The sequence below is a fragment of the Trachypithecus francoisi genome, unplaced genomic scaffold, assembly GCF_009764315.1.
Source record: "Trachypithecus francoisi isolate TF-2019V2 unplaced genomic scaffold, Tfra_2.0 Lachesis_group13, whole genome shotgun sequence".
NCBI classification, from domain to species: Eukaryota; Metazoa; Chordata; class Mammalia; order Primates; family Cercopithecidae; genus Trachypithecus; species Trachypithecus francoisi.
In genome coordinates this window covers 65,908,551-65,933,865 of record NW_022681458.1, presented here as the reverse complement: position 1 = coordinate 65,933,865, position 25,315 = coordinate 65,908,551, and the positions used below count along the sequence as shown (strand labels likewise).

Below are 25,315 nucleotides of genomic sequence, written 5' to 3'. Positions count from 1 at the left end.
ACATTCTTTCCCCGCCCCTCCCCCGTTCTGTTTGCAGCGGTGTGGGCCGTGGGCTTGGGACACTGGCTGAGCAAGGAGGGATACAGACCTTCTTTTCACCTCTGCTTCTCTGTAACTGTAGCTGGAGAATTTCTGCCCCAGAGGCGCTGGTGCTGCAAGGAGGCATAGGACGGTGGAGTGGGGTGGGTGCAGAGGGGTGGGGCCACAGACTCGTGGGGTCCTTGGCTTGGATGTTTGGATCTTTCTGAGCTGCCTGTGCCGCGAAAGACAGGTACATTTCTGATTAGGCCTGTGAAGCCTCCTGGAGGACCATCTCATTAAGACAATGGTATTGGTGGGAGAGTCACTGAAAGAACTGTGGCCCCTCCCTCACTGCAAAACGGAGGTGATTTTATTTTAATGGGAGTTGGAATATGCGAGGGCTGCAGGAACCGGGCCCCCTCCTTCACGGTTGGAAAAGCTACGGCTGGGCTCAGAGACAGGTCTTTTGGTCCCGCTGGACTGGGCAGTCTAGTCGACCCTTTGTAGGCTGTGCACACCCCTAGAAGAGCAGTTACCCCTATACACCAGGCTGGCTCAAGTGAAAGGGGCTCTGGGCTCCAGTCTGGAAAATCTGGTGTCCTGGGGGCCTCCTGGTCTTGCTTCTCTCCTCCCCTGCACTGGCTCTGGGTGCTTATCTCTGCAGAACCTGCTCGCTAGCAAACCCACATTCGGCGCCCTGTAGCTGAACACAGCACAAAAAGCCCGAGAGATCAAAAGCATTAGTATGGGCAGTTGAGCGGGAGGTGAATATTTAACGCTTTTGTTCATCAATAACTCGTTGGCTTTGACCTGTCTGAACAAGTCGAGCAATAAGGTGAAATGCAGGTCACAGCGTCTAACAAATATGAAAATGTGTACATTCACCCCAGTCCCCAGCCAGCTCAGCAGGCTCCCCCAATTTGTCTGGATAGAGCCTAGGCCCAGTGTCCCAGGAAGGTGGATACTTGGGAGTCCTTGACAGTCAGGGAAATTGGGGGGACTCTCCTGGGATAAACAGATTCTGCAGCCTCATAGCCCTTGTTAGAACTGGCACCCCAAAAATCCCTACGAAATAGGTAACGTGGTGGAAGCAAAGGATGGGGGGGATGTAGTGCCAGGCTTGAAGGGGAAGTATCCCTGCCCCACCCCACCAGGCCCAGGCCCAGGCTTGAAACTAATTTTTGAATTATGTTGGAGGTAGGAAGGGCAATCAAGACAGTAAAAAACAAGAAACAAAAAACTAACACCTTCAGCCTACAGTTAGGCACCCAAAAGCCCCACTCGAGCCAGGGCATCCCTGTTCCCCTGAAATCCATCCAGGCTCTGAGTGAGTCTGCGCTCTCCATACCCTGAACTGAGGGGCAAGCACTGCACAGTGTGGAGGCGCTGGGGCGGGTGAAATTTGTGAACTTTTGTACTCTTGTATGCTGCTGTCGGCAAAGCAAAAATAATGAAAGTTTGTGGTATGTTTGTAAATGATTTCGAATGACCCCTCGCCCTGCCCTTCACCATTAGCGCGCCGGCCTCAGCCCAAGGCGGCTCGGTGCCTGTGAGCAGCGCCTGCCTCGGGGTCTGCAGCAGCAGCCAGCAGCGGAACGGAGAGGCCAGCCCGGATCAGGACCCATGAAGGTAAATGTGCGACTTCTTGGAGAAGTAGCTTTGGCAGACAACCTGGCTTGGTCAGGCAGTAGGAAAAGGAGTGGACAGAGGATATTCCCCCTCGCTTCTTTTTCTTCTGCCGCCAAGGGCATTTGTTCTTTTCTGGAAAATACCACTTGATAAGGAGGGGGGCGGTATTTGGATCCTGGGGGAGGGGGTTAATAAAGCCGCTATCCTTGGGATGGATTATTTTTCTTTCTTTCTTTCTTTTTTTCTTTCTTAAGAAGAATATTCTGGTTGATCCCGTTCTTGGTAACCCTGACCCTGGCCGAAGAATGAGGAAACTCATTGCTTCAAATTGTCGCCAAGCCCATCAGGCTACCTGAACTGTTTCAGAAAGTGCGGGTGGCTGCGTCCAACGGTGGTGGCTCAGAGGCAGAGGCTGGGGCCAGCAGCAGCCTAGGTACCTCACTCTGGGTGGGACCAGAGGTTGTAACGTTGTCTATATATACCCTGTAGAACCGAATTTGTGTGGTATCCATATAGTCACAGATTCGATTCTAGGGGAATATATGGTCGATGCAAAAACTTCACGTTTCTTCGGAATAGCCAGAGACCGAAGTGCGAAGTGGAGACTAGAAGCAGCCGGCGCTGGTCAGCCTCCTCTGTTTTATTACCTTGGACTCCAGGAGGATCAGCTGCGCCTAGTGACATAGAGCAGCCTTTTCCTCTCCGGAAGCTCCTCACCTTTAAACAGAGGATCCTCTGGGTGCTGAAAAGACTGAAAGAGAAAGAAAAGAAAAGAAAAGAGAAAAGCAAGCCTAATTGGTTGCATGGATGCAGGGCCAAAGGGCTAGGTTTTGGGGTACTAGGGAGTGAGGTGCAAGGCCAGCTTGCCCAGTCCCAGCTCTGCCCTCCAGCAACATGAGGTGCAAAGGTACCCAAATGGGGGCTTGCTTGTATTTGGGGCGCTCCTGTGGGAAGAAAGCAAGCTTCGAAGAAGCCCAGTGGGGAGCTCTAGGGTGCAATTTGGCAAGGTGGGGGTGCCCTTGCCACCATCCCAGCCCACCCCCAGCTACATGGACAAGGGCAGCAAGGGCCCCCTGCTATTTTGGCAGGGCCCAGCTTTGGCTGGGAACCCCTGGGCCTGGGCACTGGTAGAAAGGATGGCGGTTACTCATTGCCTAATTTGATTCAAGCTGGCCAGATTCTGGTAACTTTTGGGTGACCCTGATGAAAACAAAGCCAGGACGGCGGCCTTTGTATGGCAGAGTCCCCGCTCCCGCCGGCTGCAGGCAGGGCAGGCAGGCAGGAACCCTCCCTGCCTGGGGCACTCTGCCCAACTCAAAGGCGACTTCGCCCACCCAACTTTTATTGCTCTGTACCCCAATAGGAGGATTCATTTTTCCTTGAGCTGTGCCTACTTGGCGTGGGTGGTGGGGGGATTGCATTCAGCTGGGGGTGAGTGGAAGGGGTACGGAAGGTTGGCAAAATCAGTGGCAGACAAAAGCTGGGATTACCTGACGGGAATGGGGTGCTGGGGACTGGAACTACATTAATATCTGGCAGGGCTCTCAAATGTGCTACAGCTAGCTACTTGATTATACGTATGTTATTTAGTTAAATTTGTGAAAATTATGAGATGCTCACCAACCCGGTGATAAACTTGCTCCCTCGCCATTGGCTGGCCTGGTCACATGGCTGCCCAACTTTATTCAGTTGACAGCAAGTAGGAGGGCCCTATGGAAAGAGAAAAAAAGACAACACGAGAAAAATTAGTATTTTCTACCTTCTGAAATTAATGGTCATGAGTTCGTATATGGTGAACTCCAAGTATGTGGACCCCAAGTTCCCTCCGTGCGAGGAGTATTTGCAGGGCGGCTACCTAGGCGACCAGGGCGCCGACTACTACGGCGGCGGCGCGCAGGGCGCAGACTTCCAGCCCCCGGGGCTCTACCCACGGCCCGACTTCAGTGAGCAGCCTTTCGGAGGCGGCGGCCCCGGGCCTGGCTCGGCGCTGCCTGCGCGGAGTCACGGACAAGAGCCAAACGGTCCCGGCGGTCACTACGCCGCCCCGGGAGAGCCTTGCCCAGCGCCCCCGGCGCCTCCGCCGGCGCCCCTGCCTGGCGCCCGGGCCTGCAGTCAGTCCGACCCCAAGCAGCCGCCCCCCGGGACGGCACTCAAGCAGCCGGCTGTGGTCTATCCCTGGATGAAGAAGGTGCACGTGAATTCGGGTAAGGCTAGGATCCAGGAACCTCTCTGTCTACATCCCAGCCCGTTGGCCTGGGTTCCCTGGAAGGGATTGCGAGTAGGTGGGGGCGTGTGTAGCTTCCGTGGGCGCCACAATTACTCTCCCCATAAATTTTTATAGCTGAGGGAGCAGGTCAGGACCATGTGGCCGGCAGCTCGGCTGTGGGAGCAAAAGGGGGTGGGGATGGGGGTGGGGTGGGGGAGGACTCCATTTTCAGAGCAGGGGGAAGGCTGTGGAGGAGCGGGGGATTTCCAAAATGCTTGAGGGTTCTGGACCTGGTGGTGGGCCCGGAAGAAGGAGAACATCTGGGGATCCCTCAAGCCTGGGGTATGAGCGTGTGTTTGAGGAGGTGGGTGGGAGTGAGCGTGTGCGCCGGGGAGAGGGCGGGAGGGAGGAAGCAAGCGAGCTTGGGAGCGCGGGGAGGGCCGCGGGCCTCGGGGCGCGCCAGGAAGTGAGCGGCGGAGGCGAGGGGCCTAACTAATGGCCAGGCGCTGACCTGCCTGTCCTGTCTGTTTTGTCTCGCAGTGAACCCCAACTACACCGGTGGGGAACCCAAGCGGTCCCGGACGGCCTACACCCGGCAGCAAGTCCTAGAACTGGAAAAAGAATTTCATTTTAACAGGTATCTGACAAGGCGCCGTCGGATTGAAATTGCTCATACCCTGTGTCTGTCCGAGCGCCAGATCAAGATCTGGTTCCAGAACCGGAGGATGAAGTGGAAAAAAGATCATAAGCTGCCCAACACCAAAGGCAGGTCATCGTCCTCGTCTTCCTCCTCATCTTGCTCCTCATCAGTCGCCCCCGGCCAGCATTTACAGCCGATGGCCAAAGACCACCACACGGACCTGACGACCTTATAGAAGTGGGGACCCTGGGCCCATCTCTCCCTGCGCACCAGGCTGAGCCGAAGCTATGGGGGCAGGCCGGGCCTGCTGTCACCTCGCTGGGCTCTAAGGTACTGTGGGGTGGACCTGGGATAAGCAGGCCGCCCTCGGACTAGGTTAGCATCCTTCCCGAGGGCAGCCCCCTCCCTAGAGCGGGATGGGAGTGGGGGGGCGGGATTCTCTCTCTAAGTATATTATATGGCAGGAGCTACTGAGAATATAAAATATTGGCGAGTCATTAAACTCATGAAAATCACCGCTCTTGGATTTTGAATTTGCAAATGAAGGATGGATGCTGTATCCCAGTGTGAATTTGGACATTCTCCCCCACTCCACCCCTCCAGGGAGCTTTGTGGCCTAATAATATGGGGGAGTTGAGGGAGAAGGTTGGCCACCCCTGTGCTAGGTGCTTTCAGTGTAAGCCAGAGAGCTGGGTCAGGATTTCTGAATTTTCTGGGTTGTCTATGGAATTTCGTGTGATTAAAAATATATATATTTTGCTCCCAGTGGCCCCATGTCCAAAGAAAAGGGTCTAAGAAGGAAGTAAAAACGGATTATTTTATGTTTAGATATTTGCTTAAATATTTATTTGTTGGGAAATGTGGTACAGAAATAACTGACACCTTCATGCCAAAAATCTTAAAAAGGTGAAAGGGGCTGAACTTCAGGGAGCAGAATCAGAGATATGTGCACTTACTTCTGAACTCCACCCCTCCCCACTCTCTGGAATTGGTGGGGGGAGGCCCTTAACCCTTCCAGAAGGAAGCAAAGGATTCACTCAAAGTTGTGTTCTTGAAAATATATTTCCACATGTTTTTTTCAGCACTGTGCTTACAACCAGTTCTGGGTGATTAAAGGAAAGGGAAAAAAAGTAACAAATGGTCCAACATTTTCCTTCTGGGGAAAGAAAGCAAAACCTCTATGCACTGGGTGGTTAGATAATGACTGAATTTTCTGTTCCAACTGGATTCCAAATGCCCTAAATACCCCCACATAGCAGTGTTTTACAGGAATTAGTGTATGGCCTGTGTAGGGGAGGGGCTGTGCGGTGGGGAGAAAGTGGGAAGGTGAGGAACTCTTGCTTTAAGAAGGAAAAACAAAAACAAAACCCTAATTGAATCTAGAAGTCCACAAAAGTTAGCCTTAGAGGTTTTTTCCCCCTGAAATTTTAATTTTTTAAAAACCAAAATCTAAGGAAGTTTTCCTCAGCTCATTAATTAGAAGCAGAATTTGTAAAAGTATAAACGTCTTCAAGCACTCATCTTTGCCTTGAGAATAGTGGTTTTTTAAGGAATCACTCTCAACAGGGGAGATGTCCTTTAGTTCATTTTTCTAAAATGCTGACCCTCAAGCATAAGGAGGAAAAAGTCAAAATTAATGACCAGAATTCATATACTGAGATGAAACCAGTCTTCCCAAGGCCTCAGGCTCCAAAAACATGTTGTTTTGTTTTTGTGACCAAAGTGGGAAAGGGAGCCAAAGTGACCAAAGTGGGAAAGGGAGAAAGGATAAGCTTAAAACTTAATTTTAAGATCCAGAAGGGGGTGTTTTTTTCAGTACTTCAAAAACACTTTAGAGGGTTTCTGTGGTAATTTTTAAAATATATGTAAGTCGGAGGGAAAAAAGAGTTTCTCTGTAGGCGTGTTCTTTGGCTGTGTCTCCTGAGAGCTGAGGGCAGGTATTCACTGCAGTCTCTAGGCTGAAATTCTGCTTCTCTAAAGTGTCTTCCAAGTCTTGGTCTTTTGTATTAGACCCTGGGGACTGCTCTTTGTTCCTCCTTGGGGTGAGCCTGGCTCTCAGACTTGCACATGGCAATACTTGAATATCACCACGTCGGGATATTAAAGATGGATATTCCTGCATTATTCACATCATTGTTTCTATGACAAAAAGCACAGAGTTCATACATAGTCAAGACATCTTTTTTTCTGACGCCCTCACGTTGAGAAGCTGAAAAGGTATTTTACTGAAGTTTGGGTAAATTACAGAATCAGGTTCATCCAGAGGACAAATTTTCTATTTGATTAGCTGTATTTCAGCCGGGAGGACTGACCTCTAAACCCTTAACCTTTTGGACTCTAACTACCCTTCTCCTCTTTTTTCCTCTCTAACATGGAGAGCAGTCTTTGGATGTACCATTTGAAAGGAGCTGCTATCCTTAGGCAAATTGGAAAGTTGCTAAGCTGCTTTCCTAAAACTCAAATCTGTATATACATTGAACCTTCTCCTTGGGAAGTGGAAAAAGGTATATATTTTCACAACATCCAACTACATATATATAATAGACATTTGTTATATAGATTTTCCCCCACCTCAGAAGTTCAGGTTGCTCACCCCCAGCTTCATACCAAATGCCACAACAGTTTAACTGACTTCATCCCTGCCCCAGAGGAAAGCCAAGAAACATGTTTTCATGAGGAAAACGCAAGCTCCTTCTCAAACATAGCCCCACTACTTTGGAAAGTAACTTAATCAGAGAAACAACTTCTTTGTTTATAAGTCTCAGCTCTCCTTCTCAGCTTCAAGGGATTCTTTTGAAATGTTAATGGAGCCTGGATGGCCCAGAGTACAGCCCCCAATCCTGAGGTCCCAGCCAGACCCCAGCATCCATTTGGGCCCACAGGAGTGGGCCAGGGAAGCGGTAGGACCCGGCAACCACTTAGGGCAGGGAAGGAAATGGGTTTCCATCTGAGAACGTACTTTGGAGAAAATTAGGTGTGGAAAGCCTCCAGTGCCCATTTGCTATTATTTGTTTCCAGTTTGTTCCTTTAAATATGAGCCAGAAGTGTTTGTGTTGGTGTTTTAAAAACAAAAACAAAAACCGTGTTGGGGTCCTCACTGGGGGAGGGGGAGAGTGAAGTGTTTGCTGAGGAGGTTGCTCCTCTGACTCCCATCTCACTTTGTCCATCGCAGCCTTTTGTTGGGAGATGACATTGTCAGTCAGCCTATGATGTCTGTTCACACGAGATGCTTTTTTAATAGAATTGACCAATGTTTTGCTGCCACTGATTAAAGTATTATTTATACTAATTGTTGCTTGTAGTTTTGATGTAATTCATTGATCTATATTTAAAATAATAAAAGGTGTAGCAAAATCTCCCTCCTGTTTGGTGCCTTAACAGAAGCATTCACTCTTTGTTAAGTCTTCTAAAAGCTAACACTTAACATAAACAATTTATTATTTTCTGCAATAAATTAGGCACCATTTTTTGGGGGGTGCCTAAAGTGTGAAGGTTAAACCATGTAAGGCTTAGCAATTCTATTATTACCCCCTCCCTCACATACACATACTCCCAATTGGCCCCCATATTTTGTGAGCATTGGGAAGGCTGGGGTTGAATTCAGGGTGCAGAGTGTTGGGTGTTAATTTTTTGAAGAAAAAGAAGTAATTGCCCAGGTTAATAAGGGGATCCAGATTGGCATTCTGCTGGGCCTGGGCCAGCCCCCAGCCCCTTTTAGTCTGGAAGCCCTTAGAGGAAGTCTTTGTGAAGTGGTGGATGAGACACCTTACTGGTCCTCCATCCCCAATGCAGGGAGAGTGCGCTGGGTTCTGGGCCGACCTGAGGCTCCTGGGTGGCTGCTCTGACCTGACCCCCGGCCTCCACTCTTGGGCTTCTACTTTTCTGGTGCCGCTCAGCTCCTGCACCTGCCCCTCCTTCTCCCGCGCCCCCTCCATCCCTCAGGCAACAATAAACACTCCCCACTATAAAAACTGCCCTGCACCACATTTACCGCAAGGGCTTCTTCACATTTTGGCCTCGCCTTGAAGAAGGGACCAAGACAGGAGTCCCAAAATAGATGGGGTGCTTGTTCCAGACAGGAAATGAGCAGAATGCATAAAATCAGACATGTGTCCTTAATACATGGAAGGGCTTGCCCCAGACGCGTGGACATGTGTATTTATAAGTGCACAGGCAGAAGTTTTAAATATTCAGACACATTTTATGATTGTCCTCTGCCCGTCTTCTGGTTAATGGCTCCTCCCGTGCCCACCAATACATCAATACTGCTGTGTGTATTGAATCGCAGGCAGGCATGAGGAGGAAGCGCGTCCATAGCAGAGCCCGCTGAGCATACAGTACAGTAAATCGGGACCCTCGGCAGACGGCGCTTCCCGCCCGCCTGCCCGCCATGTTGGGGAGCCCTCCCTGCCCCCCGCGCCGGGTTGGGCGGCCGGGGCTCGCTGGCAGCCGGGGGAGGGTCTTTCATAACCCGGAGAATTTTCTAAGTGCGAGGAAGATGATAAGAATAGATTTCTACAAGTCCCGACCACGTGATTGGCGAAATAATTAATTCAGCACGTCTCTTAAGAAACAAGGAGTCGTCATTAATCTGCCACGCAAAGGGCTCTCTCCGACTTGGAAAGTGCAGGGATCCCAAGAATATCACCCGCCCAGGGGGGCCGCGCGGTGCCCCCGGCCCTCCACCCCTGGCCCCCGGCGGGCGCAGGAGCGCGGCCGCAGGTAAATATTTTGGCAACTTTTATTTCATCAGATTTAAATCCTTAATGAACTTAGCTGTCACGGCCGCTGACAAATAGTTCCCTTTGCTTCCTGATTTGGAAGTGCGCGCCGGCGAGAAGTTGTTAGTGGCTTGGATGGTGACCTTTGGTTCAGCAAAGCTTTGCACTTATGAAAAATTACTGAGAGCGGCCGAGTGTGTGTGAGTGTGTGTGCGTCCGCGCGCGCGCTTGTGTGTGTGAGAGAGGGAGAGAAAGAGACAGAAACAGGGAGAGGGTGTGTGTGCGAGGTGCCAGGGTGCCAGGGGGCGAGGAGTGAGGCGCGAGGTGCAAGCGGGCTGCTCCAAGACAACAGGAGTTGTAAAAAACCGGCCCGGCTGGGGGACGCGCCTGGCGCACGCGGGCTGAGGTTGCCCGGTCGCCTGTGTCTACCGGGAACAATGGTCGCTGTCACGGCATCTGCCGCCTATTCTTAAACCGGTGAGAAAAGGCCCTGGCCCTCTTTTCAAGCGAGGGTCGTAAATTTTTCTTTGCGTCATAATAGAAGGCTATAAAATCGAGTTGAAATTTTACCCCAGGCAGATTTTAACCAACAGATAATGACTTCCGAGTTGCTTCTCCCCCACTCCTCTCTCCCCACCCAAGCTCTGCTGCCTCTGTAATCCCAGCGAGTTTCCTCTTCTTTCCCCTTTATTTTTGTGTTTGTATTTTTTATTTCTATTTTGGAAGAGCTAAAATAAACGCAAGGAGAAGTCCCTGCAGCCCTATTGGGAGACCCCGGGGCAACGGGAAGCCTGGGGAAAGGATGATGGGGGAGAGGCCAGGGCGGGCTACAGAAGGCTGTTTCTCTGTTCGCTCCCGTTTCTGCCTTTTTTCACCGGCACTGCAAGAAAATTGGGTGTCCTAAGAGCCACGCCGCTCCGTCCCACCCCACCCCCAGCTTGCCAGGGACCTGGGCTGGGGCAGCAGCGGGCATTCTTTTCTTCCAGCTTGCACCTCCGACCCGAGCGCCTCTTCATTTGCCTCCTTCCCTCTTGTTGCTGTGAGATGCCTCTATTGGCTTTCAGAATCATTTCAGCGAGCAGGGGCTGGGTGCGCGTGGTGGTTGTTTTGGGATTGTGTGTGTGTGTGTGTGTGTTTTCATTTCTTTTTTGGTGTGTGTATATCTCCCCGTCAGGACAGAAACAAAGTTTCCCCCGTTATGAATTATACATTCAAACAATAACACATTAATTCAATTATTCAAAGATGACAAATGTTTATGTGCTTTGCGAGTGACTCGGGCGCAGATTCCGGGTGCTTTCTCTGAGATGCTTGCATTTTTCTCAATGAGAATTGTCTCCTCTCCCACCCTCATTCACTCCAACCCACTCCAACCCACCTAGATATCCCCTTGTAGGCCCAGGGAGGAACCCACAAAAAACTTCCCCAGCCCTGCTGGCAGCCCGGCAGCCAACAGGCTCCCAAGGCCCCGGCTTGGCGGGCACCGGCCCGGGCTATTTTATCAGTGTGACAATTGCCCGGGTTGGTGTGATAAATCATCGTAAGTAATTCCTGAAAGGGTGCGAGACTGTTGGGGGCCGGGCGAGGACTGTAAATCTTTCCGGTTTATTGCTCTATGAACATATGCTCTGATTGAAGAAGGCTTAGATCCTTTCCTGGAGACAAATTCCCGCAAAGTAGCCCCCCTCTTTGACTGGGTTTTAACACTTGCTGCTGACCGTCGGCTTGGCCTCTGGCAAGAGACTAGGGGGCGGGGTCCTTCGGGTGGGGGTGGGCTGGGGTCACCCACGATCCGGCTTCGAGAGACGCCCCGAGTGGGCCTCAAGCCAGGCCCGGCCAGGTGAACAAAAGGATGGGCTCGTGGAAGGTTCTGGGGGCTCGGACTTCCGCGACATTCCTGCGCCTCTGGAGTGGGGATGCGGTGGACCTTACCCACTCCTCCCGGGCTCGTCTATGGCTGCGCTTTCACCAGTCTCAGACCCTGCAATCAGCAACAGAGCATTTCATTGTGCCTGATGCCGCTGAGCAGAGCTGGCAACGAAACCAAGACTTCAGGGATAGGGTGGAGAGTTCCCCGTGGTGCCAGATTCCCGAGTGCGGGTCCGGCTGGGGGAGGGTCTTGGGCGCTCATTACAGGCCAGGAGGTCCGCTGCTGGCTCTGGCACGCTTAATTCTTTTTCCCACATTCACAACTGTTCCCATCAGCCATTCGGAGAGTGGTGGGAATCTGTCTTGATTTAATATTTCTAAAATATAAGTTTCATTGTCCCCCAGGTTAGCCCAGCCAGGACTCACTCCGCTGTCCTCCTCGCCTTCCTGGAGGCGCCGCAGGAAGCGGGAAGTCGCGGCTTGGCGATCGCTGGGCCTATGGGATCTGCGGGTCCTGCCCAGATCTGGAGTCGCACAGATCACTGCGGGCAGTGGCTCAGCGCCTAGGCGGCTCCAGGCCTCGAAGGACCAGGTTGGGGTGCTGAGGGGTCTGAGAGGGGAGGTCGCTTTGGGTCTGGGCCGCCTGCTACGCGCCTTTTCTGTCTCAGAAGTGCCGGTGCCTCGGCTGCTGAGTCCGCGGAACGAGCCACGGAGTGGTGGTGGTGGCAGGGTTTTCTGAGGTGACTGGCCAGTGCTGAGAGCCGCGGTTTCCACCTTAGGGCCGGAGCGGGTCCTCGCCCTGGGAGGAGGAGAGCAGGGCTTCGGCGTCGACCTTGGCTGCAGTGAGGCCGCCTTGCCAGGCTGCATGCGGCTGCAGAGTACTCCGCGGGCCCGGGAAGCTAGGTGTACCCTCAGCCTCCGCTGCTCCACGGCCGTCTGTAGAGACGCTTCCAAGAGAAGCAGCTTCTAAAATTTCCAACTCCCGGGCCAGTCTGGCGGAAGGCCCAGCCAGGGTCAGAGGTCGTTGTGGGGAGAGGCTCTTAACGCCCCCAACCCACTGAGGGCGGCCAGGCCCGGACTGAGTCACCCCAAGCTGCGAGAATGAGTTCTTTCCTTCCGTCCCACACCCATCTGCATCTGCCCTAGGAATGGGGCCCAGGTCCCAAGCCTCCTGCGCCCTTCCTTCCAGCCCCCAGGCCTGGCTGCCCTCCGGGGCTGGGTGGCGTGAAAGTTTCAGCCTCAATTAGTACAATCTTCCCTCGGGGTCACGTGAACAAATATGCTTGCATTTGAAGGCAGCGTCTGTATTTCCCGACTCCGAAAGGGTTTCCGGGGCTCTCTCCAAATCCAGAAACGACCACGTTCCGCAAGCAAAACAAATCCCAAGCTCTGGGGGGCCTGGGAGGGCTGGGCAGAAACCCAGGAGTGGGTGGGGGCGCGGGTGGCTGCCGCTCTGGGCCCGGGAGCGGACCGGCGGGCGGGCGGACCGATGGGCGCGCAGCGCAGGCGAAGCCAGCTCGGAGACTACGAACTCGTTCCTCCTGCGTTTATTGGTAGTTGAACCTCAGCCTGGTTCCGTTCTACCGGGAATTCCGTGTGCTCGAGTATATGGCCGTGTCTGCGAGCGCGCAAGACCAGGGTTGGGACAGTGCTGTCTGCAGACAAAGGGGGAAGGCTAGCTCTGCCCCCCACTGGCGCCCACTCTGAGGCCGAGAACACCAGGTTTATGATAAATTGGGATCCAGGTAAGCAATTGCATGACAAAATGGAAATCTTTGGGCACGGGGCTGCTTGCTGCCCTGAGCGGGATACTAAATATGATTTATTTTGTGTAATCTGTGATCTTGATTATTGCCAATTGGTGAGGCAGCCCGCGTAGACCTAGATACACTGCTACATATACATCGAGGACGGTGATTAATCGTAACAAGGCGCGCTTTGTGGGGACGTTCCCCGCCTACCAAAGGGTTAGGAGGACGCTACCTTGCCAGGCTTGGAGGGTGGCCGGCATTATTGGGGGTGGTAGTAGCAGTTTAAGAAGGGGATCTGGTGAGGGGATTGGGGGCTGGAGGAAATATTTGGGGGCTAAATGTGCAGTTAGGAGAATGGGCTGAAAAAGAAATTAAAACTTTTTTACACTGTCACTGCCAAAGTAAGATGGAGCGTCATATTAATTCTGTGTCTTGAGCTGCCGGGCTGGGTGCAGGCGGGTTGATTTATATGTATTTAAAATAAACTCGGTAGGCAGTCAGCTCCCTGCATTGTTCGGGTAGCGAGCTCCACACACAGTCTTTACCTCTTGCTGTTGGCTTAATTTTTTCTTGGGAGATTAAAATGCTACTGAGCTTTTCCCCCCAAAATTTGAGAGAACCCCCAAACTACCCAGAAGAGTTTGAGAGGTTCCTTCACACTTCCCTTTATCAATCTAGGCTTTTAATTACCACAGTGGCAGAGAAAAGATTTAGTGTTTCTGGGTTCTCCTCCCCAAAGAGCCCTGAATGAAAGCTAAATCATATATTGGTTCCTGAATCCCATCTCTCCTTTTGTTTACTTGCTCCCTGTGGCTGCTGGCTGGGAGAGGAGAAGACAACCCATCCCGGGTCTTTTCGGGCCAGTGATGAAGTGAGCAGCTCCATGAGCTCCAGCCAGTGGTTCTATGCTCATGGTAATGCCACTGGGCTAGACCCAACCAGACCTCTATGGGGAAGGAACCTCAAAAGCAAGGAGCATTCCCTTAGCTTAGGTTGGGACAGGCCCCAGCAGCAGAGGAACCGACTTCCAGGGGCTTCACCATCATAGGAGAGCAGTAAAGTTGTTTTGTCAATCGCCTGCGCTTGGCTTCATCAGAACTTAAAAGTCGCTGGACATTTTTCTTTGCTAGCTGCCTTGAAGCTGCGCGCCTGCCAGCTTAGTCAGCTGAATCCAATTACCGCGAGTAGCATTTCATTTGGCCCCATGGAGCACTCACTTATAACTTCCCCCGAAAATTTCAATAATCCCTACCAAGGCTCCATGCTGGCCCTATCCTAAAGAGTTTTCCTAGGGTGCTGCTGAGGAATGAGGTGTAGGGTTGGGGCTGCCTGGACTCAGCTCTTCCTTGACAGCTCGCGGAAACAGCTCCCTCCTGCTCTCCCCGTTTTTGGCTCCAGAAAGGGCACGAGTGCTGGTGGCCCAAACCCAGCCCGGTTAAGGCTGAGAATCTGGGCAAACAAGGAGCCAAAGTTGGACTCGCGTGGGATGGTGGGTGGGCAGGGTAGGGAGCGTGGGAGAAGGTGCTAAAGGCTTTTCTAGTGGTCCAACTTTGGTCAATTTGGGGTCCTCTTTCCTTTCTTCTTCCCAAGCTTCTTACGCCAAGAGCTCAAAGCGCACCGCGCACCCAGGAATCCCCAGGCACAAACTTACCCTGTTCCTCCGCGGCTGGAAAAAGAAAATCTAGCTAGAGGCATAAGGGGATGGCGGCCCCAGGTGACCTCCCAACTTAGCTCTTCTTTTGAGGGGATGCTCCTACTTCTAAAGAACTCTTTTTAAAAAATAAATAAATAAAAAATAATCAAGCGGCGAAAGTTGACGTCCGCCCACGTGAATGTATTATATAAAGCAGCTTCAGGACCAGCTGGCTTGAGAGCCCTGGTACCTCGCGCCACCCTCAGGGCCTGGCCCAGCCAAGAGTGCTTGGGGGAGGGGTGCAGGCAAGTGGCGTTTCTCCCTGGGTCTGGGCCGGCTGGGAAGCTGAAGCTGCGGCGCGAAGTTAGGAGCCCTACCGGGCTGGGATCTCTTCGAGGCGCTTCTGTTGGGTGTTCATTACGGGGTGAGTTATTGCAGTGCAAGCCAAAGGTCACTTCAAAGGCTTATGGCTGCGCGCTCTAGTCTTTAGAAGCGCCGGGAACGCTTTGTGTGAGGCTTTCCCGGGTGTAGTTTAGTGTTCGCAAACTACTGAGTCGACAAATTGCACAGGGCAGATGCAAGAGGAGGACTCTGTCTCTCTCCTTTCACCTGACGGGGGTGGGCACCCGCTGAGCGGTGACAGTGGTGGGGGAGCTTGGTCTGTGGATTTGGGTGGGGGTGGAAAGGATATTTGTTTCTTAGGCGATTTGCAGTCTGATCCTGACCCAGAAGTGGGCAGCCCAGGGCCAAAAGTGTGGTGGATACTTACCGGAATGAATAAACTCAGGGAAAGCATATGAGATATTTAATGTATAAACAAAGAACTAGCGCCCAGGTCTTCTTCACTGAGGCTCTGTAGAGCAGCCCCTGACCAAGATCCACCCAGGCCTATTTACCTTCATTTCCTGGTACCCTAGTCTGCAGCCTCCCCTGCCAAACCCCCACCTTAATTCTGCACAGTCTCTCTCTTCTGCCCCTAGGAGGGTGTTTGGCTTCCGGGATTGGGACCTGGAGGAGCATTTAGAATTTGGTGGGGGCAGAAGGAGAGCAGACTGGCTTCCCCGCACCTCTGACCCACCTGGCTAGAGGGTCTGGCGCTTCGCTCAGGTCCGGGCCTTCCCCTCCCCCATCCAGCCATGGATTTTGGCGTTAAAGGGGCCCTCGCTCCCCAGGAGCCAACTGAGTCTGCTTTCTGCTGGGGAGAAGGCGTCTGGATGGTCACAGGTACCATATACAATAATCACATTGACTATGACATCCTTCAAGTGGGAAAAGCCCTTCAACATGTAAGTGTTTGTAAGCAAGAACCGGCTGCTACTGAGAGTTTTCCATTTTGTTCCAGATTCGCCTCCACAGATATCAAAAGAAACCTGAAGAGCCTACCAAAAAAGAGATAAAGACAAAATTCAAGAAAACACACACATACATAATTGTGGTGAGTGGGCATCATTTAAAAAATAATTTCCACTACATTTCCATTTGTCCTGCAACTCAAGGTGGCCATCTCAAAATTCATACATCAAGACATAGAACAAAGGGCAGCTTTGAAGTGGGTCATTTCAGTATGAACTGCCACCCATTACATGAAAACCGATCATTGGTCTTCAAATTTATGGCGCTTTAATGGGGCAAGCCTAGTGCCTTAAATACAGGGTGCATTACAGTATTGAGTTATCTGGGCTAAATAAGAGTGATTTAGAAGGAGCGTCCAGGGCTTCTTATAGAGCAAAAGAGACTCAAGCTTAGAGATGGGAGAACTTGGGCAGAAAGCAAAGAAGTCCCCTTTCGAGCAAACCCGAAAACCAGTGGTTTCGAATCCCGAAGTAGCAAAGCCAACAGGAAAGGAAGAATCCTTGCTCGGTTCCAATGATTTCGTGGGGATGCTCAGCAAAAGTGTTGGCCGCCAGAAAGAGATCCGTGGGCTTCTGACCCTGGTTTAGGCAAAACGGGGAGAGACGCCAAGACCAGCTCGAGCACTAGCGGATTTTGAGAGAAACTGACCGCAACCTCCATCTCTTTCCTCCTCTCTTTCAACTTGGATGGGCTGACTCTACCCATCGGTGATTTACGACGAGTGCAGCGCTAGTCACGGCCTGGCGCCTGGCGCCCCCTCCCTTCCCAAGCCCCCTCAGCTTTTCCACTGCCACGGGCGGGCGTACTAGCGAGCCCCAAGCCGGCCTCGCGAGTCAGACTAGCCTCCCGGCGTCCGAGGTCACGACGGGCAGCCGATTTTTGGTCCCAGGCAAGGGTGCGCATGTTCGTCCCGCCTCCGGCCGCCGAGCAGAGCTGCTAGCAGAGGCAGGCTGCAGGTCACTTTATATAATCCTGCTGCTCGCAGGGTGCAAGAGCGGGAAAAGTGCGGAGTAGGGAATTCTTTTGCTGCGCTGCCTCCTACGCGGAGCCTGCTTTCCACTTCTGAAAAGTGCCGGGCCTTGGGAAGTGTTTTTCTTTTCATTCCTTACTGAAGCGTTTACTGCCGCCGTGGTCGCAGTCATAAATTTTGCTACAAACCACAATGACAGGTGCATTGATATGCACCGTGAGAGCTCCAGCTGCTTAATAACCCCGTCCCCTGGTCGCTGTGAGCGCCTTTTATTTATTTGGTATCATATTAGGTATTGATCTCTGGTAGAATTAAGTGCAGTGAGCAAGTATCAGGGCTCGGCTGCTTCGGAGACGCAGTGGTTGCGGCGGACCGGCGGGGCCGGAGAAGCGGGTGATGGCCGCTCAGAGTATACCTTCCTTCCGGCAGGAGACCGTTTTGCCCTGTATTCCCGGCCTGCGGTTGGGCCTCCAAGCTGAGTTGGGCAACTTCACAGCCCCGCAAGAAAGGGCGAGCCAGACCTATTTGGCACCCCTTTCCCAGGAGGAGCAGGGGATGGCGCCGGCGGATTTTGGGGAGGCTGCCCTGGCGAGTTCCCCGGGTTAGAGGGTGGAGGTGAGGAGGAGGGAGAGGAAAGGGCAGCTGAGGACTTGGAAGAAATGAGAAGCCCTGCTCGACCACCCCTCCCCCAATACTGGCTCATCTTCACCCCAAGGCATTTGGGTCTTGGAGCCCAAACGAGCAAAGGTACCAAAGGGCGAGAAAAGAAAGGCTTTAAAAAAAGCGTGAGGGGGTGATCGAAAAGATGAGCCACTGAACAGTTGACCATTGTCCAAGTGATTTATGACCCGTTCCTGCTTTTTAGGTTCAAGCAGAGTTCACAAGGAGTAGGGATTTCTGAAAAGAAATAAGCCTTTTAACCAGTTTTGTAACTATATTCTCAGGTTTTGTTTTAAGAGGGATCACTTTTGGGAAGCTGCATTTTTGGGGGGCTGCAAAGCCATTTCCAGTAAGGAGAGCACCACCACTGGCTCTTGCTTTTGGAGAAATGGACATTAAGGTAGTGGATTGTCATTGAGTGGGAAATTTCTTAAGACAATGTAAACAGGAAAACAGACTGGTTTTTCAGGAAGCTGCCCAATATTTGTACTTTTGAGGTCTGTACACAGAACTTTTTCTAGGAATATGCCATAGGAGCAGATATATATATAAAGCTATCTGTCCCAGAAGAACTGGTCAGTTCCTAAATAAGCTATTTTAACGTGACTGGTTCACCTATCTATATCAACTTTGTCAACTTGGGAGGCAGGAGGGGGGATGTTTTGCTTCCACAGTTGTAAATGGAATGACAGAGCAGCAGCAAGTTCTGGTGGTCTGAGTGTCTCACCATTAGGCCTCCAGAGGGTTAAGACTGAAAGCAGGATACCAGAAAAGCCTGAAACACAACCAAATCCAGAGTGCCTCTTTCTTTAGCAGGGGGCAAACATATGTAAATATTAGTCACAGAATGAAGACTTAGCTGTCCATTTGACACCCAGTAACTGTTAACAGAGTATGATATACAAAATTAATCAAAAGAAAGATTAAGTCCTGCTTTGTTAAGTAGATATCCTACCTACATACATTTAAGAACAATAATGGAAACAATTTCTACAACATAATATCTTGGTATTAAGAGCCTGTTCCTCATCAAGACAAATGGCATACTCACTTATATTCTAAAACCAAAATTAAAAAAGGGCAACAACACTACCTACCAAAGACTATTTAGAATAATTTTAAAAATTGGGTTAGGCTCTTTGGTGAAGGTGGAGGGAAAACTAGTGATTCATTTTGGTACCTGTGGTCAAATCCATTAGGCCACATAAGCTGTCTAGATGATGTGGTCCATCACGATGACCAGGATGGAAGCCAGGAAGAGTTTCTAGGAAGGAAAGTTGCCTGAAAGACAGATAAATAATTGAGACCAGGGAGCTGACCTATGAGTTTTCTTTATCAAACAGACAAAGTGGTTGAATGGTATTAGTTATACTTTAACTCTTTAGGAGCCTTTCAGAAGAAGTAGGGAGGGAGGGTGAGAAGGGAAACCCCCATCAGGAAGGGAATACAAAAGGGGTAGAATTTTTCTTAGCTGTTTTTTCTTCTTCTAATTCTGGGTCCATTCATCATGTCATGAAAGGTTCTCTCATTGGTTGTGGTTTGGGTGGGAGGTGGGGTAGAATAGATTATCCAGAGCAGATGTCAATAATAATATCTATTTATACAATAGATCCAAGGCAAAAATAATAAAGTTATAAAGCATTCTCCATTCACCCATGTTCCATGCATTTCAAATTCTACATCTCTTTGCCCATTTTCAGCGGTATCCATTTAAAAGTAGTGGGAGGTCAAAAGTAAAAGGTCTAGAAAAATGTAGATAAAAGAGAAGAAATATTTTCTAGCCTCAAAATGAGTCTGGAAGTCTGCAAGTCCTCCTGTTGGTTTTTATCCCCTAGTTTCTACATTATAGATTTTACACTGCTGATTCATAGAGCTAACTCAGCTGATTTTCACCCTGTCATTGCTAAGTGGACTATCTGGATGATTTCATGAAAGATGCTGTGATTTTGAAACAAGGTGGGGGAGAGACTTTTTTTTTTTTTTTTAAGTTCTGGCTGTTCTGAGCTTGTTATAGGACTTTCATTTCCCATCAAAACCTTGTGCTGACCCAATGATTGACTGATTGGTCCACTTATTAATTCACCTATTCAATAAGCATTTATTGCACTAACTACATGCAGGGCACCATGCTGGATGTCAGAAATATACAGACAAATGACACAGCCCCTCCCTGCAAGGAGCTTACAGTTTAGTGGGAGAGTCAGCCAACAAAATGTCTGAGGCTGTAAGTGCTTTTCCTCACAGAATAAAGACTAAATGGACAATCTTGAAGAAAGTAAATTGTACCTGGAGGTAGAGGGAAGCCTTTTCCCTCAGCTAGAGTTGAGCTAAAAAGGAAACTCTTCTTACATTTAGGAAAAATCCCTTCTGATTTTTCCAGAGGTTCAAATAAGTTAAACTTCATAAAATCTGCCAGACGCAGTGGATCATGCCTGTAATTCCAGCACTTTGGGAGGCCAAGACGGGTGGATCACAAGGTCAGGAGATTGAGACCATCCTGGCTAACTACAGTGAAACCCTGTCTCTACTAAAAATACAAAAAATTAGCCGGGCGTGCTGGCAGGTGCCTGTAGTCCCAGCTACCCAGGAGGCTGAGGCAGGAGAATGGCGTGAACCCGGGAGGCGGAGCTTGCAGTGAGCCGAGATCACACCACTGCACTTCAGCCTGGGCAACAGAGCAAGACTCAGTCTCAAAAAAAAACAAAAAACAAAAAACAAAAAACTAAGAGCCAGGTGCGGTGGCTCACACCTGTAATCCCAGCACTTAGGGAGGCGGAGGTGGGTGGATCACCTTAGGTCAGGAGTTCAAGAACAACCTGACCAACATGGCGAAACCCTGTCTCTACTAAAAATACAAGAAATTAGCTAGGTGTGGTGGCAGGTGCCTGTAATCCCAGCTACTCAGGAGGCTGAGGCAGGAGAATCCCTTGAACCCAGGAGGCATAGGTTGCGGTAAGATGAGATCATGACACTGCACTCCAGCCTGGACAACAAGAGCGAAATTCCATCTAAAACAAAACAAAACAAAAAACTAAGGCATGTAGCCAGACATGGTGTGCTCCTGTAGCTACTGCAGAGTAGCTGGGACTCTGAAATACTCTGAAATAGCTATTAATACTGCAGAATAGCTGAAACTTTGAAATACTCTGAAATAGCTATTAACACCAGGCTAAAGTGGGAGGATGGCTTAAGCCCAGTAAATTGAGGCTGCAGTGAGCCATGTTCAAGCCACTGCACTCCAGCCTGGGCAACAAGCAAGACACTGTGCTAATAAATAAATAATAAACTCAGATTCAGCACCTTGCCTGTCTCCCCACCATGAAGTGGGTGGGAAGCAGAGAGCATGGGCTAGTCCTTTTATATTGACTGGTCTTGCCAATGACACTCCCTCTGGGGCCTCTTGCTTTTCTTCTGACAGGTCACCTGGAGCCTGGGGGCTGGCCCAGCTCTCTCAGGATTTAGCAGACATTGGAGGTGGCAGTGAAGAATACAGTGGTAGTCAATGTTATTTGAGCAGGGTCAACAGGCCCTGGAGCTTCCTGAGTGCACAATGCAGAAGGCTGCTTACTATGAAAACCCAGGACTGTTTGGAGGCTATGGCTACAGCAAAACCACTGACACTTATGGCTACAGCAACCCCCACCAGCCCTACCCACCCCCGGCTGCTGCCAACTCCCTGGACACTGACTATCCAGGTTCTGCCTGCTCCATCCAGAGCTCTGCCCCTCTGAGAGCCCCAGCCCACAAAGGAGCTGAACTCAATGGCAGCTGCATGCGGCCTGGCACTGGGAATGGCCAGGGTGGAGGTGGTGGCAGCCAGCCTCCTGGTCTGAACTCAGAGCAGCAGCCACCACAACCCCCTCCTCCACCACCGACCCTGCCCCCATCTTCACCCACCAATCCTGGAGGTGGAGTGCCTGCCAAGAAGCCCAAAGGTGGGCCCAATGCTTCCTCAGCCACCATCAGCAAGCAGATCTTCCCCTGGATGAAAGAGTCTCGACAGAACTCCAAGCAGAAGAACAGCTGTGCCACTGCAGGTAGCTCCCTGAGGTGGCTCACCCCCAGACCAAGCCCCCTCCAGATTGACCCAAGGAAGCCTAGTCAGGGCTGGAAATGCAACCTTGGAGGTTATATGTCTAAATTCCTACTTATGTCCAAATGTTCTTTTTTTTAGTGTTCCTGATTGGGGTCATGACCTTGCAGTGACAGAGTGCTCCCTTCCATTCCAGACTGCTGGTGCTATTGGTGGACAGGTCTTCTAGCTATTAATAGAGAGTGCTTCCTTATATGGGCATGTCTGTTTTCCTGGGCTGCTAATTATAACTCCGTTCCCTCTTCCACCCAATAGCTCTTCAAGATTTGAAGACAGGTGTTACAATCCCCAAGACTAGGTGGTTATATAGCCCATATCACATGAATCTCATTCCCTTAAACTCATAAAAACTAAAGTCTTAGAAAGTACCATACTAAGTACTTTCTAAGCATCATCTAATTTAATTTTTCAAAGAAGTTTTTGAGGTAGGTATATGATATCATCCCCATTTTACAGATAAGAAAACTGTTAGAGAGGATAGGCAACTTGCCCAAGATCATGAAACTGCAAAGTTTGAATCCAACCAGTCTGGCTTTAGGGGCTGCTAAGCATAACCATGAGTCTCTATTTGGCCCACCTTGGCCCAATTCTCCCACTCCAGCAAATCCATAATGGGGAGGTGCCTGTCCTAGTAGGAGAGGATATTCTGGAAGACAATAACAGCCTTGGATTTCTCTAACTGGAAGGGGAGACCCTCCAGTTGGGGCCTTCTCTAGGTCCACCCAGGGCTTGTAGAAGATAGGCATGGCCAGGAGCTCTGAGGGCCATTCCTTCTCTCTGCTTAGACTGCTTGGTTCCTGAAATTTTCTGACCTTGTGGTATCTGATGTGGTTTATCTTCAGGTAGATGAACTTGCTTCCAGGTCCAAGGCAAGTTTGGGGCCTGGGGTGTGGCTTGTTATCAGGGATCTGGTTTGCCTGATGCTTTCTGGGGCTGCTGCTCCTAGAGGGAAGGTATTCTCCTGCCTGCAACCTCCTTTTCCTGCCCCTCCTTCCTCAGCTGCAGGCTCAGGCCCTCCCTCCCAGGAGAAATCCATTTGTCTTCCCTTGGAGGGAGTGGACAAGCAGCTGAGAGGTGGCAGGGTAGTAAAAGCCAGTGTTGAGGCTGCTGCTTCTAGCACTGTGAATACTCAAAATGCTTCCAGCCTGGCCTTGGACTCTCTAAAACACCCAGGCAGTGTTTTTGCTTGTTTGTTTGTTTGGTTGGTTGGTTTTTATTTTTTTATTTTTTATTTTTTGGTTTGTCACCTCCCTGGCTTTGGGAGCAGTTGGGCTGCAGTGGGGTGCCAAGATCTCCATCCCCATACTTTGCTGGGGGTTGGTGGGGCGCTTTGCCCAGGAGCCAGCTCCTAAGCAAGGCAGGCTGGAACTATTTCCTCCTCCCTTCCTTCTCCATACCCCACCCCTGGCAGCAGAGGCTGGGAGGAGTGTTCAAGTGACGGGGGAGGCCTTACCAGCTGTTCCTGGTCTCTCATTAAACTCTTTCATGGCCTTTGGGTGGGTATGGGATGACGGACTAGGCTGCAGGGGAGAGGGTGGGCAGAGTGAACCGGATCTCAGAAGGCTGATGGGGGTTTCAGGTGCGACTGATAGGTAGGCCTAGTAGGGGGTTGGTAGGTAGGTGAATTCCCCTTTGGAATCATACCTCTCAAATAATACCTCCCCACCCCAGCCAGGATTGGAGGTGGGGGGAGGGAGGAGGAAAAGAGAACCAGGGAAGCACCCCTCTCCAGTCCTGAGGGTCCCTACCCACTCGCTCAGTGCCCTCCCTCTCTCCCTCCCTGCCCAGGAGAGAGCTGCGAGGATAAGAGCCCGCCAGGCCCAGCATCCAAGCGGGTACGCACGGCATACACGAGCGCGCAGCTGGTGGAATTGGAAAAGGAATTCCACTTCAACCGCTACTTGTGCCGGCCGCGCCGCGTGGAGATGGCCAACCTACTGAATCTTACAGAACGCCAGATCAAGATCTGGTTCCAGAACCGGCGCATGAAGTACAAGAAGGACCAGAAGGCCAAGGGCATCCTGCACTCGCCGGCTGGCCAGTCACCTGAGCGCAGTCCACCGCTCGGCGGCGCCGCTGGCCACGTGGCCTACTCCGGCCAGCTGCCGCCAGTGCCCGGCCTGGCCTACGACGCGCCCTCGCCGCCTGCTTTTGCCAAATCACAGCCCAATATGTACGGCCTGGCCGCCTACACGGCGCCGCTCAGCAGCTGCCTGCCACAACAGAAGCGCTACGCGGCGCCGGAGTTCGAGCCTCATCCCATGGCGAGCAACGGCGGCGGCTTTGCCAGCGCCAACCTGCAGGGCAGCCCGGTGTACGTGGGCGGCAACTTCGTCGAGTCCATGGCGCCCGCCTCTGGGCCTGTCTTCAACCTGGGCCACCTCTCGCACCCGTCGTCGGCCAGCGTGGACTACAGTTGCGCCGCGCAGATTCCAGGCAACCATCACCATGGACCGTGCGACCCTCATCCCACCTACACAGATCTATCGGCCCACCACTCGTCTCAGGGACGACTGCCAGAGGCTCCCAAACTGACGCATCTGTAGCGGCCGCCGCCGGCCTGAACTCGCGGCGCAATTACCTCTCTTGCTGTAGTGGTGGGGTGGCAGGCGGGGCCCGCAGGGCAGTTCGGGAATCCCCTTCCCGCTCTTGCCCTGCCTCCGCCTCCCGGGTCTCAGGCCTCCAGCAGTGGAGGCGCAGGCAACCGAGCCTCCCCTGCATGGACGTCTTCCTTTGGGTGACTCGCCATAAATCAGCCGCAAGGATCCTTCCCTGTAAACCTGACAGTGCCACATACTGCGGACCGAGGGACTCTAATCTGGTAATGGTGTCCCAAAGGTAAGTCTGAGACCCACCGGCGGCGCGCCCTGCAGAGGGACCAGAGCTTGGAGAGTCTCCGGCCTGGCCCACGTCTAGCTTAGTTTCGGATATCTTAATTTATATTCTCCTTCCTGTCCTGTAAGGATTGCATCGGACTAAACTATCTGTATTTATTATTTGAAGCGAGTCATTTCGTTTCCCTGATTATTTATCCTTGTCTGAATGTATTTATGTGTATATTTGTAGATTTCTCCAGCCGAGCTTAGAAATTCGCTTCCAGGCCGTGGGGGCCACATTTTACCTCCTTAGTCCCCTTTGGTCTGAATTAGTTGAGAGAGTAGTTTTGAACAGTCGTAACCGTGGCTGGTGTTTGTAGTTGATGTAAAGGATTAAGACCGCAAACTGTCCTTCATGGGTAGAGTCAGGAAGCCCGGTGGCATGGCACAACACACATTGGTCATTTCTCAAAAAACACACCCCTCACCACAGTTTATTGATTTCAAATTGTCTGGTACTATTGGAACAAATATTTAGAATAAAAAAATTTCTCAGTCGGAAGTGTATCTGTGTTAATCACGCACACTTGCAAGCAGATCACTATGCCTTTATCTCGCACAATCCCCATGGAAGGCCCCAAAACAGACTGACACTTTGAAAAAATTATTTATTTGGTGTCTAGTGTATAAATTGGTTCTGGGGATACTTGATTACTTTCCAGCTATTGAAATTAGGGGAGGGGGAAACGAGGATGCAAACCTAAAAAGGTTCTGGGCAGGATGATTTGGACAGGGCTTTTTGAAAGCAGCGCCTGCTTTGCTGTTTTTACTGCCCTCTTTCTAGACACAATCGACTTTTACATTGGGGAAGCCAGAGCTCACTTTTCTGCATTAAGTAACAAAAAATAAACTTTGAAAGAAAACTGACAATCAAAGAAAAAACACAAGAGAAG

General features: G+C 51.1%; 2 protein-coding genes across 2 annotated transcripts; both read left to right on the top strand.

Moving 5' to 3' along the window:
- Positions 1-1,690: 1,690 nt before the first annotated feature.
- On the top strand, positions 1,691-7,850 carry HOXD4 (homeobox D4). The gene is made up of 2 exons (XM_033231044.1): positions 1,691-3,854; positions 4,397-7,850. The coding sequence occupies exons 1-2, from the start codon at positions 3,422-3,424 to the stop codon at positions 4,729-4,731; spliced, it is 768 nt and encodes a 255-aa protein (XP_033086935.1). The 5' UTR covers positions 1,691-3,421; the 3' UTR covers positions 4,732-7,850.
- HOXD3 (homeobox D3) lies at positions 4,734-24,920 on the top strand. The gene is made up of 4 exons (XM_033231043.1): positions 4,734-4,826; positions 15,813-15,905; positions 20,872-21,490; positions 23,335-24,920. The coding sequence occupies exons 3-4, from the start codon at positions 20,956-20,958 to the stop codon at positions 24,090-24,092; spliced, it is 1,293 nt and encodes a 430-aa protein (XP_033086934.1). The 5' UTR covers positions 4,734-4,826; positions 15,813-15,905; positions 20,872-20,955; the 3' UTR covers positions 24,093-24,920.
- Positions 24,921-25,315: the final 395 nt, after the last annotated feature.